Source organism: Mya arenaria, chromosome 7 (assembly GCF_026914265.1).
Source record: "Mya arenaria isolate MELC-2E11 chromosome 7, ASM2691426v1".
NCBI classification, from domain to species: domain Eukaryota; kingdom Metazoa; phylum Mollusca; class Bivalvia; order Myida; family Myidae; genus Mya; species Mya arenaria.
The window spans coordinates 19,061,364-19,076,991 of NC_069128.1; the positions used below are offsets into that span (position 1 = coordinate 19,061,364).

A 15,628-nucleotide genomic window follows, 5' to 3' on the forward strand; every position below is an offset into this window, starting at 1 on the left:
GTGCATGAATTTGTTAATTGAGATCAAGTTTAATTTTAAAGTCATGAATCTTAACTTAATGTGTAATTTGAATATAAATTGAAAAAAAAATCATTTTAAGCATGCCAGAATCATGAATTTTAATTATACAATTTAAATTATTGTAGATTTTAAGTGTGATATCAAACAATTAGGCCGATTGTTCAGACCTTTGTCCAAAGTTAACTATGTTGTTAACATCATCATTGTTAACTGTCAAAGCTTTACTGCACTTGAAGTTTAATAGATGCACTTGTTATCTGCAGTATTTCTTACGAGATTTTAGACAACTGTTTCAGATGTACTTGTTTTATGGAAATATATGAGCACATCTTGAGATGATTCACCTTTTCAGGTTACGACGATGCCGTTAACAATATTGTTAACTTTAACAATGTTCTGAACAATCGGCCTCTAGACTTAAAGAAATTGTTTGTACATGGTCATTCAATGAATGAATAATAATTGTTTCTTATGATCTCCCTATCTTGTTATTTATTTTGTTATTTATTGATTTAATCATTTCTGAAATGATAAATTCATAATAAATATATAAACATTATTTGTTTTTATTTGTTAGCAAAATAATTGAAAGTATAATGTTTACTTTAATAGTAGGGTTTTAGCCAGGATTGAAAAGTTCAGGGTGTTGCAGAAAAATGACAGGGCGCTATGGTAAAAAGAGCACATTGAATCGGGCTACGAAGAACTTGAACTTAATAAATTTGGTAGAAAATGTTAGAAATTGATAATATAATTAATGAAAAAGGCATTGTAAAAGTATGGTTCACAATGGTGAATTAACAATTATGGTTGTTCCAAGTCTCCAGTTGTTCGTCTTCTTTGGCTTAATTGCCTTAATGTCCTGAAAATTAAAGGTTGTCCGGTTAGAGCAGTTGATAGCGCACTCGCTTCTCACCGTTCGGTTACCGGCCTGGGTGCATGTGAGATTGGTTTGTGGTTTCCCCCGGGTACTCCATTTCCCCCACAAGACAAAACCACACTCTCGCATAAAATTGTGCCAACGAGAGCGATTAGTGTAATGTTGTAAAAACTTGTTTCTCAATCGTTGTAAAATGTAAAAGTTAATAACTAATGAAAAGATAAGCAAGGCAAGTTTCATGTGTATTGCAATTTATGAATTACTTCCCTTTGTTTATCTTGATAACCTGGGCATGCACATTGTTCGGAACGTATTATACAGAGAATTTAAATTGAGGAAGCATTCTGTACGCATGAGGGTGATGCCCTGTATTTAATACCCAATAGCAGTAAAATCTTAAAGCCCTTATATCTAGACTGTTATTTCGCAAATTACGCGAAAAAGCTAGTATAGATTCATAATAGACTTTCTGGAATGGAAGACCGTTTTCCTTACATTTCCGTAGGATTCAAGGTTAACAAATCTAAGCGCCCTTCTGCCTCTAAAATAGCTGTACTGTCTTATGACAAACTTGAAGTTGTTGCTGAAATGAGAATTTATTTATTTTTGATAAAAACATACAATTTGGAAAAAGAATCAATTAAATTTAATTTTCAACCTATTGACTGTATGTCGGACAAAATGAATGTGTAGGTTTTTATTTCTTTTCTCCTTCATTGAAATAAACGCTTAAACTATGTGTAACGTGCGAGGTTAAAGACGCAACAGATCCCTTCAGAGAAAAGCTTGCTCAACCCTAGAGGGGTCAACTGTATGTACAATAATTTACAAAACGATTTATTCAATTGTTTTTTTTTTAAATTTGCGAATGAGTATACACATTATCATATATGTTTGTAACAACATTCTACAATCAAAAACAGTCTAATAATACTTAAAGGCTTTTCGAAAAGAGTACTGTACGGCGGTTGGGTTTTAGTAGTGAGTAATACTTAAAATACCATCATATGGCATATAATACATATTTTTGAAAAACAAACAAACAGTTTTTGGTTTGTTATATTTTTTGTTATTTGCATGTTGTAAAACGGTTCTTAAACCACATATGAAAATACAGGTATGAGCCAGTATGTTTATGTAAGTAAAATTTATTTAGTAGCCTATGATATTTTTTTGTGCACAGCGTTCATTCTAGAAGCGTCTAATAACTACCATATTCTGAGTTTATGAGGCTTAAATGTTATTATTTGGCCAGTATTCAGTATTGAAACATAACCAAGACCATATTACGTATTCATATTTTTAATAAGTTTACTCAAATGCACTAGTTTGGACTTTTGGGGAATACTTTCTAAAGTTCAGAATCCTGACGAAAGGCCAGACAGCGTCTAGTCTGCCACTGTGATTTTAGAACATGAGATAAGTTTCGCGACTCCGGTGCGCAGGCCTAAGCCAAGTTTGGCGAGCGACTCCGTTTTATCAAGAAGAAATTATGTAATCCTTCCGCGCCTTGGTCCTAGTTTTCATACGACGTCGTGGCGATTCGACAGATGATTTAGGTAAGACTATATCCTAGTCAAAGAGTTCAAACCCTTTTGGGTTGTTTACCATTTTGTCAAAGATAAAGGAACAGGAATGATGAAGGCTTGTCACAATACGACGAATTTACTTTCAATTCTATGAAATCCGTTTTAAAAGTGTGTTATCTTAACTGTACTCAGTTGTGTTCTCGTTAGTACATTTAGGTACTTCATCGGTAGTACGAAAACAATGGTCATAAACTCAGTAGTCATGAACGCCAGGTCAACACTTATGCACGATTTCTGAAGTGGTTATCATTACACGATACTGACATTTGTTGTTCACGTCTTGCTATGCGTGTGTATCTCATTAGATTTTAACTAAATACTTAATAATTAATTAGGTTTGATATTGTCCAAAATGTAGGGACCAGTTCATAAATTGAGGAAGAATGCTTTTGATATTTTCCATGTTGTGTAAAATGTAGCTTTAACTTAAGGACAAGTTCATAAAATTATGTTATTGTTATTTACCACGTTGTCCAAAATGTAGTTTTACCTTAAGGACTAGTTCATACGTTGAAGAAGAATACTTTTGATATTTTCCAAGATGTCAAATATTAAGTTTTAACTTAGGGACCAGTTCATAAATTGCAGAAGAATGCTTAAAATATTGTCCACGTTTTCAAAACTGTAGCTTTAACTTAGGGACCAGTTCATAAATTGCAGAAGAATGCTTTTGATATTCTCCAAGTTGTCCAAAATGAAGCTTTAACTTAGGGACCAGGTTATACATGTATAGAAGAAGAATGCTTTTGATATTTTCCAGGTTGTCCACAATGAAGCTTTAACTTAGGGACCAGTTCATAAATTGCAGAAGAATACTTTTGATATTCTCCAAGTTGTTCAAAATGTCACTTTAACTTAGGGACCAGTTCAAAAATGGCAGAAGAATGCTTTTGATATTTTCAAAGTTGTCCAAAATGTACTTTAACTTAGGGACCAGTTCATAAAGTACAGTGTTTTTAAAAATGAATACATTAATTGATAACGAAGTTTTAAATTAAAACGGTACTGAATATTGTTTTTTTTTTTTGAAAATATCGATTTTAAATACTAACTTTTTTCCTGAAAAAAGATGAAGGTCACAGGGTACTATAACAATTTTCTCAATTTTTTACGCAGTAAACTCCCTTGGCGATCAGCGACAAGGGGAGTTCTGAAAAAACTATCAGCAACCTTAATTGTTAGGTTTGCAAATGTCTTTCAAAGAAATAAATTTCGGATTATTCCCTTATGTGTTGTCTTTTTTATCCCCGTCAATTTCTTCATAACAGTACAGTGTGTTCCCAAAAACAAATACAGTTTTTAAGAATAATCAACAATAATGTCTTTCGACCATATGTATTCTTAACTTGTTATCATTGAAGTAAATTACAACTCAATTTGGTGATATACATCCATGTTTTTTCTATTTTTATCGCGCCGTTTGTTGTTGTTGTTTTTTTTTTTTTTTTTTTTTTTTTTTTTTGGAGGGGGGGGGGGTTCTTGTATATGCCCTGTATAAATGTTTTACGTTTGCAGAACTTGTGGTGCTTATGTAAAATGAAACTATAGTAAGACAAGTCCGGTAGCCCACAATTTATCCAAAATTCTGTTTATAGGCACACGAAACGCTACATAAGATACTATGAACTCATTTATATTCGTGGGCTTGAAATTTCTTGTGTTTTGTTTTCGAAAAAAGAACTATTTCGTGGTACTTAAGTCACACAAATTACAAATATCATAATGTCTAAAGCACTGAATTAGGATATTAAAACACCGAATTTGGATATAATGTAACGTGCGAGCCTAACAAACATAAACAGAACCCTTCAGAGAAAAGCATACTCGACCCTGAAGGGGCCCGCTGGTCTTTATAATTTATATACAGTAAATTCTCAATCTACACAGAACCCTGGCTTTGCTAATTTGCATATTGCCAACCAAGTTAACATACGTACTATGAACGTACTTCCGTCTTAACGGAATGTTACACTATGAACACACATCCGCCGCCTACAGCGTAACGTTACATTACTTTCTTCTCCGAGAAGAGTCTTGGACTGGGAAACACATGGGTAAGGCAACTACGGTCCGGCAGTTGTCATTATCCCACCGCTGCCACCATTTGTAACGTGCGAGCCTAACAAACACTAACAGATCCCTTCAGAGAAAAGCATGCTCGACCCTGAAGGGGTTCGCTGGTCTTTATATACAGTAAATTCTCAATCTACACAGAACCCTGGCTTTGCTAATTTGCATATTGCCAACCAAGTTAACATACGTACTATGAACGTACTTCCGTCTATAACGGAATGTTATATATTATTGTTATGAACACACATCCGCCGCATACAGCGGAACGTTACAATAACATTTGAATTGGTTCCTAATAAAATCAAACAGCTTATTTTATATCTTCTTTCGAGTAAAAGGAGCAAAACTTTAGAATATCGTTAAATCTAATTGGTGTCGAATTTCGTCGCACACGCCACCGTTTAACATTACTGAATTTCCACGTCTTTTTTCCTAGAACTCGTAAATCAACCTTGCATTATCGTACATCTGTCGCCTTATTGGTCGCATACAATGTTACGTGTTTTCATTCATTTTCGTTAAGAAAACAGCAACAAGAATTGCTGATTAATGGTAAAGCACGGAACGGTTGAATACCGCTTTCGTCAGAAACGTGAGTAACGGCGGTGTTCGACGACATTTCTTTGAATATGTTATACCACTGTACGACAATGCATGCGTTTCCTACGAGTCGGTCATGATGACCGACACCGTTATGGTAAAAATAGTTTTAAAAAACAATTTGTATCGAAATAAAACTTCATCTAATTCTGATAATTGATTATTGTAGACATCTTTTTGCTTAAGAAATCGAACAGACCTTGTTTTATATTGAACAAAAAACCGCAGTGAGTTAGTACAACGCTTAATGCCGTTGGGAAGGCAAAGAGACATATACATATAAACGTATTTGACATATACTGTGTGACGTCGCAGACATGTGGTAATTTTCCGCACATTGTCTGAAAAAGTTACGAAATTCGCCGTCTAATTTTTTTTCTTGCATTAATCACTTTTCCACCATCTACATGATTGTGCAAATGGCATGCAACGTCTGTGCTTGTCTCTACAAACTGAACATCAGTATACACGGAGCGATATCACAGTGAGGCGCTTATTTTATGTACCGAATGAAACGGGAGATTTGTACCAAAACTAAATTTTTCTTCAAATGAAGAACAAATTAAATGAACTCTCGCGAAAGAGCCACAACTTGTACATAGTCGTACAAATTTCTAACAGCTAGTGCACTTGTGTTAAAGAGAAAACTACCGAGGGTTGTTCGTACTACATTCGAAGAAGCCCGCCAAGTCTTGTATCGTAAGCCGTTGATATTGAAGAAATGTTATAAAAAATGCGCCCATAAATAACAACATAGGGCGAGTTTGATGGCAAAGTTTGTTGTGCGGTTCCTTCGATTTATTTGGCGAAAGAAGGATAAAATTATTATATAAAAATGCTTTTCATTCTGTCACGACAGTCAAGTGTTCTTATTGGCCAAAAGAATCGAATGGGTTAATCAGGGAACAAACTTTGATAAGTCCCCAGTCATACTGGCACGACATCCAAGGCATCATAATGCGATATACGTAAAGTTTAAATTCTTTCCAAACTGCTACCTCTCTTTCAAAATCCACGGTACCTATTTTATTCGGTTTTCCACGAATGTCTTTCGATACTGTGATTTACTATAATGTGCAAGTGTGCAAGAGTTTTGCACTATACGGTGCATATTTGAACTGGTTTGTATAAGAACGGTATAATTAATTGTATTCACGTAAAAGATTGTTTGTCCGACGCTTTAAGCTACCGTGTGAGTCCATTACTTTTGTTCTATTTTAAAGGCATAGTTTAAGGAATGTTTGGCATGACAATCCCCTGCTGTGCATCTTCTGCTAATTGCACTGATGTCACAGTAGGGGCCAATTTCCTGTTTATTTGTTTATTGGCTCAGTGCCATTAAGGGTCCATTTCTATGATAAAACCTTCAAAACTGCACAGCAGGATATTCGGAGATCTGATAAGACAATTAGGCAATTAGATTAGGATCAATACATAGAGTTTGTGTACAATACACGTTTTTTTTGTTTGTTTGTTTGTTGTTGTTTTTTTGTTGTTGTTTTTTGGGGTGGGGGGGTGGGGGGGGGGTGAATCCGTAATAAATCGGCATTGAAATGGGAAGGGGTGATAAAGTTCACCATACACCCTGGAATTATGATTAAGAGCTTTCAATTTCAGACATGTATATATGTTTTGTTTTTTTCATTATTTCTTTTTTTGCTGGACATTTGGGTTAGTAAGAGTTACTTCGAAATGGACACAATAGGCGTTGGAATCCCTCATTCTCGACTTATCCTTTTATTCAGAATTGAGAGATCCCGCCGCGTTTTATTGTAGTCAAAAAGTTGTGTTTTTGAATGGCGTGAAACTATACTAAAGCGTCAGCGTTGACGACAGTTGTTCTACATGGTATGGATTTTTTGTAAGATTCATACGAGAACACGTTGCACGGCGATGATATTTTTAATATAGAATATTCTAGTTTACATTTGTGCAGCCATTTCCCAACAATATACGAGAAATACCAACGTATTCTTCGTTAATTGCTTTCGAAACGAACTTGCCGTTACTTGTACGCAACGTCATGACAGTGTAAGAGGATTTTTTTATTGATTTTTAAAAACATTTTTTTTTCATCTTGTACCTCATCCGATCTATAATTTTTCATTTAAGATTTTATTAATATGTAAATGCATTATTTCATTACAGTTAAAAAGTCGTAACCTTAAGTATTAAGCTTGTTTTATTTTTAAGAATTTCACTTCTCTTTAGCTACACTTTCATTTCATTGACCGTGTGAGCTAACAGAATGCCTAAGGTTATCAAATGTATGTGTCGCAGATTTTGCAATCGATGTTCTATAAACATCTGGCCCTGGACACGACCGGTGTTAAAGAAAGTCTCAAATGTTATTTCTGTAAAAAATAACAAATACATGTGGGACGATTCCAACCGGGATTTTTCAGCATGCTTTATTGTGAGACACAATTTTTGTTATTAAATATATAATCAGGGCATTTGCAAAAGTTTTTTTCTTATAACTGATTATCTCGTTTTCGATTTATTCTTTTTTGCTCTCATGGATAAATTCCACTGCAAAAAATAACTCTTATATGTAATTTTTACTTGTATTCCAGATATTTCCGTTGTCTTTCTTCTGACCTGGGGTCCTACGTTTATAGGTATATATAGCTAACTTTTTCGAAACTAAAAGTAACGATAATCATAAAAGGCAATGTTTCAAATGAATCGATATATTGTTGATAGAATTTGTTAAATAACTTGTTTTTAACAAAGAATATGTCTCATTACTTTCGAAGCGACTTTTATGCCGTGTTCTCTTTTCAGAGACGTTAGATTGCTTCAATTGCAAAAATATAACAGATCCGCAGACATGCAGTCTTACAACTTCGTGTGCAACCGGTCAGGTAAATACACCACCACCACCACCACCACCACCACCATCAGACAACACCATCAATATCATCTTTCCTCCTCCTCCTCCTCCTCCTTCTCATCATCATCATCATCATCATCATCATCATCATCATCATCATCATCATCGTCGTCGTCGTCGTCGTCGTCGTCGTCGTCGTCGTCGTCAAGCATCACTAAACGTACTGTATTAACGTACTTAAATCATAACAGATTGCTATTTAGGTATAACCTTGCTACGTTATATACAATAGTTATGATGTATTATAACTACGGACTTTGCATCCATTTTCAGTGGTTAAAATATATGTTCCATTTTCAGTCCTGTTACCTTCAAACAAGGCAGTCATCGCCGATAATGACATACGACATGGGCTGTCAAGTTAATCAGGTATAGTTAACAATAACGTGAAATTGCTATGTGAACAACAAGAGTATTAAGCCCATTAGTTAAACATAACTATGAGCTTGTTTAAATCATAAGAATAAAGGCTTAACAAGACGAGATACACGCATAGTCACAAGACAATAGACACAAATTACATGAATATTAGAATACCGTTACACATTTAACTTCGTTGTGCATATATTTCAAACTTCGTTGTGCATATATTTCAAACTTCAAACTTTACTTAGTTATGTAGTGTGTATATTCTTAAGGGCTTGCATGTTTCGCATTTGTCTTGTGACTATATGGTTATAGTTCTATTATGATTTGATTGGCGTTTACAACTGAAGTCTGATACAAATTATTCCTATATGCACTGGATTTCCTTTAGTCAATTGGGCACGAAGTGTTATTGCAAAAGTCTTATAATTTCTCTGCATTCGTATCACTATGTTAATTGTATATTCCTTATGAATGATGATGTTCGTGTTCTGTAATTCATGTTTTTATTCAGCAATGTAACATTGCTGGTGCCGGTGGCATAGTCGGTCGCTCCGTCAACAAACGTCAACAGGTTGTTGACTGTCATGAATGCTGCTCCTCTAACGGCTGCAACGAGCTGTTGTGCGCACACAGAAAGCGTAAGTGGAAGTCTTTTGTTCTATAGTATTTTAGTTATTCAATTTAATGATACGTTTTGTAGAACGGTTGACACAAACCTACCTCGAACTTCACAAACATTTATCCCGATGAAAAGCTTGCATCAGCTAAAATTCCTCTACTGTTGAACATGTGTGGGTGTTTTTAGCGGATACTAAATACTATACAGTCGAACCCCGTTGCCCGAACTCCCAGGGAGCGGCGAAATAACCTCCAGCCTCGCTGAATTTGACCAAGCGGGAATGCTTACCTTCAGTATAAAGAAATTGGTCCCTTAAATTTAGTTCGGGCCAACGAGGAAATCAAGTCAAACGAGTTCGAGCCGACGGGGTTCGACTGTATGTTTTTCCCCACAGGATAAGAACACGCTCTCGCGTAACATCGTGCTAACATTCGAGTTGATAATTCTAATATACACTGCTTTAAGAACTTGTCTTAAAGACGTTAGATGAATACTTATCAAACAAATACTTATCACTAACTTATCAGACTAAATTCGCCCAGACTTTTGAAATGAATTTGCTCCCAAATTGTATATTTCAGCTGCTGCCTGTATTGACGACGATAACCTGGACTGTGCTCATCTTGACTCGCTTCTCAATGTCTGTGCTGATGTTCACCACGCTAAGACCATTTGCCCGAAGTACTGTGGGCTTTGCAATCTAGGTAGTTGATCACTTCACTATAAAATCCGTCGTAATGTATGTGTGCTACACATTTATGAGTTGTTCAGAAGAATACTGACCAAAGCAATGTATTTCAACCTCGTGAAGGCAGTTTAAAACACTTTTGTGGTGTAAAAAGATTGGAAAGTCCCTAACAAAAACGCTTTTTAACATTGTCTATAGTGTGTAAAACCTCTAGTGTCTGGCTAAGGATGATATAAGGTCAATCTAACAAATTACCGTGTGGAAAATGATCTTTAGATCTATAAAACGAGCTTCATTATTTAGAATCTTAAGCAAACCAACTTATATGTTTAAACACGCGCTGTAACTTCGACAACGAGATATCTGTAGACAGAAAGTATTTATTAACTTTAAGAATAAAGTTATTCGAGTAAACTATAAATGTTGTTTTCAAAGTTGACGGAAACTGGGCTGACTGGAGCTCTTGGTTGAGTTGTGACGTTACGTGTAACAATGGAACCCAAATGAGATTGCGCACCTGCACGAATCCAGCACCCCAAAACAGCGGCCTTGACTGTCATGGTGAAAACAACCAGACCAGAAGCTGTGTCAACCAACTTTGTCCGGGTAAGAGCACATAATATTTTTAAGTAAACGTAAGACAAACTTCAGAATTGTGTTTGTATTCGTTGAATTGCTACAAGTCAAGTGGCGATGTAGACCATTCCACTTTTTCTTTTGCTTTATTCTCTTAAGAAAGGGTTCTTTTGCGTTATGGATTTGCACCATAAAATACATTATACGGTTTTATGAATTCAATAATGGACTTTTAATTTGAAGAAAATTGCTCATTTATCTGATATTTGAATAGCCTTGGCGCCGTTGTTTTTGTCAGCGTAGTCGGGGTGCGAATACTTCTACCTAGGATATAAACCGTTCAATATATTGAATTCAAATGTGTGTCAATGTTGCCGGAGACAATAAGCCTACGTGTTGGAAGCCCATTTGTTTTCTTTAATTATTTACGAGTTATGTCCCTTGTTCGAATGAAAACAACATTACGAAAGTTGGCGATCGTTTTTTCAGCGCTATCGTTTATAATATTTTTCCAAACCATGTCAATTATTTTATAACTCCTCTCTCAGTACATGGTGGGTGGACGCGATGGTCTGGTTGGAGCAGCTGCTCAGTCACGTGTGACACCGGCCTCTCCAAGAGGACCCGCTCCTGCACCAACCCGAAACCAGACAGATTCGGGGACAACTGCTTTGGAGATTCTCAAGATCTACGCATGTGCTTTCAACAACCGTGTACAAGTAAGATATAGTAACACATTGATAAAACACTGCAACCTTAACTTGTTTCATAAAAATTGAGCATTAACCCTCGTGTTGAATTCTATAAAAGTCTTGAGGAATGCAATTAGAGGAAATTGTTCTAAAATCGTCTAATGTTTATGTATACTTTGCGACCGGGTCCCAATATCACAAAAACTACTTAAGTAAAAATTCAATCTCAGTCTTAACTCATTTTACGACATAAAACCAAAAGTTATCAATGGACATATAGTAAAATATCATAAATGTTTTTTTTACACTTTTTAAAAGCGCATTCTGCCAAAGAATATGTGAATTAATAAGTCAAGATTTTCCCCAAGACAAAGCAGCAGCAAAAAATGTAATTTAGTTCTACTCATTTTTCTTTAACAATTAGTCAAATGCATTATTTAATCTAGTATAGTTTATCATGCTTTCTACCAGAGAATATGTTTTTAAAAACTGTAACAAAAATATACGACTTTTGATAAGTTTTGATGTTATAAGGTAAAATGAGTAGAGAATGAGGTTTGTCTTAAGTCCTTTTGTGAAATTGGGGCCAGGCAATTAAGGGTGACTGGTGTGTTTAAGAAAACTCAAAATCAAACTTAAAATTTCGCTATGATGTAAAGTATATACTTATTCAGACGGAAGCTGGTCATCGTGGACTCAGTGGAGCGATTGTTCCGTCCCGTGCGGGCTTGGTGAGATCTTTAGGAACCGTTCGTGTAACAGCCCGGCTCCCTCCATGAACGGTTTTCCATGCGTGGGCAACGATTACCAATCTGAACCGTGTACAAACAGCACGTGTAAGTTTAAATAACGACATCTACTACTTTCAGACATTAATAAGAAGGGTAAATTTGTACGAAAAGAACAATCAAACGGCTTGCATATTATTTATAAGAAGGGTGTTCCAATAAATCGTAGAATTACACTCAATTACGTCAATATTTTTTATTTATGGTAAGCAGTTTGAAAATAACCATGCGCGTGGGTGTAAGACAGTTGGCTTTTATCAGGACATGCATACGAGTAGTTTCTGGGCTTTATGAATTATACATGCATAGTTACGGTTTTAATCGATGTTCCCACATGTATATTATTTGGCTATGATAGTGTACGAGTAGACTTCATCGACTAGTTTCAATTTTACATAAAGTGCATGAACATTTAAAATAAACCGCTTAAGATATTGATCCCGGAAAAATGTCGACGTCTGATAAGGACACTAGCTAATAACTGTCATCTAATTTTGTTATCAAGCACGAATGACATTTTGAGACTACAATAGAGTAATATTAAACAGCTTCAGTGCTTATGCAAATATGCACAACAACGGTTATGGCTAGATTTATGCCGGCACAGTTTTGAAAAATAAAAATCAGTTCATTTTTGGTTCTTTGATTGAAGGCCTAGTTTAAGGAATGTTTGGCATGATAATCCCCTGCTGTGCATCTTCTGCTAATTACACTGGTGTCACGGTAGGTGCCAATTTCCTGTATAATGGTTTATTGGCTTAGGGACATTTAGGGTCCAATATTAAAATGAAACCTCTAAAACTGCACAGCAGGATCCCCAGATGGGAGATCTGATAAGAGGGATCAAGGCACGTAGATTTAGATCAATACACAGAGGTTGTGTACTATACCCCGATTGGGGGGGGGGGGGGGCTCACATATAGAAGGGATAATAAAAAGGAGAAAACGCGTCATGCACCATACATCTCCGATATTTTTTAAAACAGTAACGCTATGATATATACACTTAAATGTATGACACCTTTAGGAGATGCATTGATTTATTTGTTGAATAATAAGAATTTGACGTTGGTGTGCTCCATCATGTTTGTTAATAGTACATGCAGAAAATATTTTGGCTAGATATTTCAGCGAAATGTTCACTGAGGATGATGACTTATATGCTTGTGAATATACTAGGGATGGCAACTAGTAGTAAAATTAATACTCGAGTACTCGGACGATCGTTCGATCGAGTACTCGGGTACTCGTTTACTCGGAAAAATTGAATATGTGGTCGCAAAGACAAGAATGTGTATACATGTATCGTTAATGACGTATATTGTGCGTTGGTCGTATTATTGGTCATTTTCACCTTTAAAGTAAACTTTCATTACGTATTTTTACTATTTTAACAAAAAATGATATAAAAAGAAAACAAATGTTGTTTCAGGCTTTAAATTTGTCTTATTCGTTTCATTTTATACAAGTATGCACTGCAGAAATGAACAACAATCAGAATTACAATGAACGAAAATTAATATCATACATAAAAATAGTGAACTAAATTCAATACGAAGTTCAGTTGTTGAGTTGTTTACTCTGCAATTTTTATTTTTTTTAAATGATAGATTTTCGTACTGTGTAATTGTTGTTTACCTCATTAATATTCATAATTCTTGATTTAATATCAACCAATCAATTGTGATAATCATTGCAAAAATAGTTAAAATACGCCCATTAAGAAATCAATTCTCGTAACGGTCTCTAATTGAGATACAATAGAATAGTGTAGGTGAAAGTACCGCTATCAAAACTTCGCTAATTGACATCAGTGCTAATTTAAAATAGGGGTCCTTTGTTGACAGTTTGCAACTATCACAACAACTGTCAACTAATTGATTGAGGTCAATTGTGTATACAGCGGGGATTAGAGGGACCGTAAATTGTCCTCTTGGCAACTAACCAGATCTGATATTTTGTCTTTAAATCGTGTATTTGGTGATTTTTATAGATTTTTAAAAAAAATAATCCGAGTAGTGATTTGGTACTCGAGTACTCGGACGTTCGATCGGGTACTCGAGTACTCGGGTACTCGTTGCCATCCATAGAATATACTATGTTACTTTGTTCATTGTATTGCAATGACTTGATTCTACGATTTACTGGGACAACTCTTGTAGCAAACATGTGTCTTAAATTGCACATGTCGAGCATTAATGTTAATGAAATTACTCTGAATGAAACAGTTATGCCATTAGGTTGGAATAACTTTTAGAATACTATAAACAAAAATCTAACAACTTAAGTTTAGGATATTTTATATTCGCTTTCCATAACACGTAGTGTACTTAGTATGTTTAATTATTATAATGCTGAGACAAGTTATGCGTAGATAGATGTTTATCTTTCCAGGTGAGATGGTGATGTTCAATTTCTACGGGTACACCATGAATGATACTCTGATGCGATTCACTAGTAAGGTCGAGAACATCGGCGACGCGTATGACTCGTCCACGGGATACTTCACCGCCCCGCTCCCGGGCAGTTACCTTTTCTCCTATCAGATTTGTTATTACTCAAACCAGTACTACTTTTACCTGTATAAGGCGAACACAAACCTAAGCTCCAAAGAAATGATTGGAAGTTCCAAACATTACAGTTACAGTAGTTGGGATTGCTCATCAACAACTATTGTTACCCAGCTTAAAGAGGGAGATCATGTTTGGGTCGAATGTTCTGATTCCAGTCCTACTAATATTGACACCACAAGCTACCGAACAATGTTCAGTGGTGGACTTTTGGCTATTGAGTAGAAGTCTACATGACTGTTTGTCTGTATATCTTAGTATTAAACATTTTGAGGTCATTTTCGTTTTGTTTTCATCTGACATCAGATTGATTGTAAACGCGATATACCAATTGATTATATAGAAATGGTGAGCAATGGACAGAAGAAGAAAGTAAGAAGAAAATGAGCCCGGTTTTCCATGAACGTGTGATCAGCTTATGTTGTGTGCTTCCTTCAGCGTGACGTCGAAAATTGCACCAGTAGAAAACTAAAAGGGCTTTTACATTCTGTTAATTTGTACTCCATGACGAATCGTTCATTGTGCGACAAAAACGAATCAGTTACGGATGACTTTCTTAAAACTTGATGAACCTGCCCTTTTCAAAGATAAGACCTGTTTATATTAGATATATACACAATGCATAGTGTATGTTTGAGCGCTCGAACAAACTTCCACCACTGGAAACTTGTGTAATTGCTTGAATCAACCAACCGCATTCAAACTGACACTGTTTGGACACTCAAACAGAATGGAATATTCAATCCATTAATTGAGATAATTAAACAAGTTCAATTTCCCACTCTCTGTGAATTTGAAATGGCAGGTTATTCCTCGTGTTATTTGTTTACACTGTTCAGCTTTATTTAAGGGACAAGATAGACAAATCCCATTTTAAGTATATTCACTTAGGCGATATAAAATGATACATACTTTCATAATGAAATACCGGTACGAAAATCGCGAATGATCATAGCAATGGAACAAATGTCATGTCATGGTGATAATTTTTCAGATTAATTCAGGGCGTATATAGAACAAGATTACCGTGAATTGAATATGTCGCCTGCTCGACGCGCCCTTTTTTAACTGGAAAATGATTAAACAATGATTATTATATCACTAGCATCGGATTTTCAAACTCAATAATAAAAACAATCAAAAAAAAATCTTATAATTCCGAACAAAAAGTTATAATACCGAAAATGTGAAAAAAATATAGAAAAGTATTTTTTTTATAAATATGCACTTTGTACTGTATAATATACTAACATGGTATTGAACGTTT

General features: G+C 35.3%; 1 protein-coding gene across 1 annotated transcript in view; it reads left to right on the plus strand.

Annotated features, from left to right (window-relative positions):
* Positions 1-7,478: 7,478 nt before the first annotated feature.
* Positions 7,479-15,628, plus strand: part of LOC128240989 (A disintegrin and metalloproteinase with thrombospondin motifs gon-1-like) — a 45,544-nt gene continuing 37,394 nt past the window's right edge. The window contains exons 1-10 of the mRNA XM_052957976.1: positions 7,479-7,579; positions 7,740-7,784; positions 7,951-8,030; positions 8,360-8,428; positions 8,940-9,066; positions 9,629-9,751; positions 10,171-10,341; positions 10,860-11,030; positions 11,678-11,839; positions 14,186-14,437. Coding sequence (XP_052813936.1) covers positions 7,570-7,579; positions 7,740-7,784; positions 7,951-8,030; positions 8,360-8,428; positions 8,940-9,066; positions 9,629-9,751; positions 10,171-10,341; positions 10,860-11,030; positions 11,678-11,839; positions 14,186-14,437 — 1,210 coding nt within the window. The 5' untranslated portion in view covers positions 7,479-7,569. The remainder of the gene's footprint in view (positions 7,580-7,739; positions 7,785-7,950; positions 8,031-8,359; positions 8,429-8,939; positions 9,067-9,628; positions 9,752-10,170; positions 10,342-10,859; positions 11,031-11,677; positions 11,840-14,185; positions 14,438-15,628) is intronic.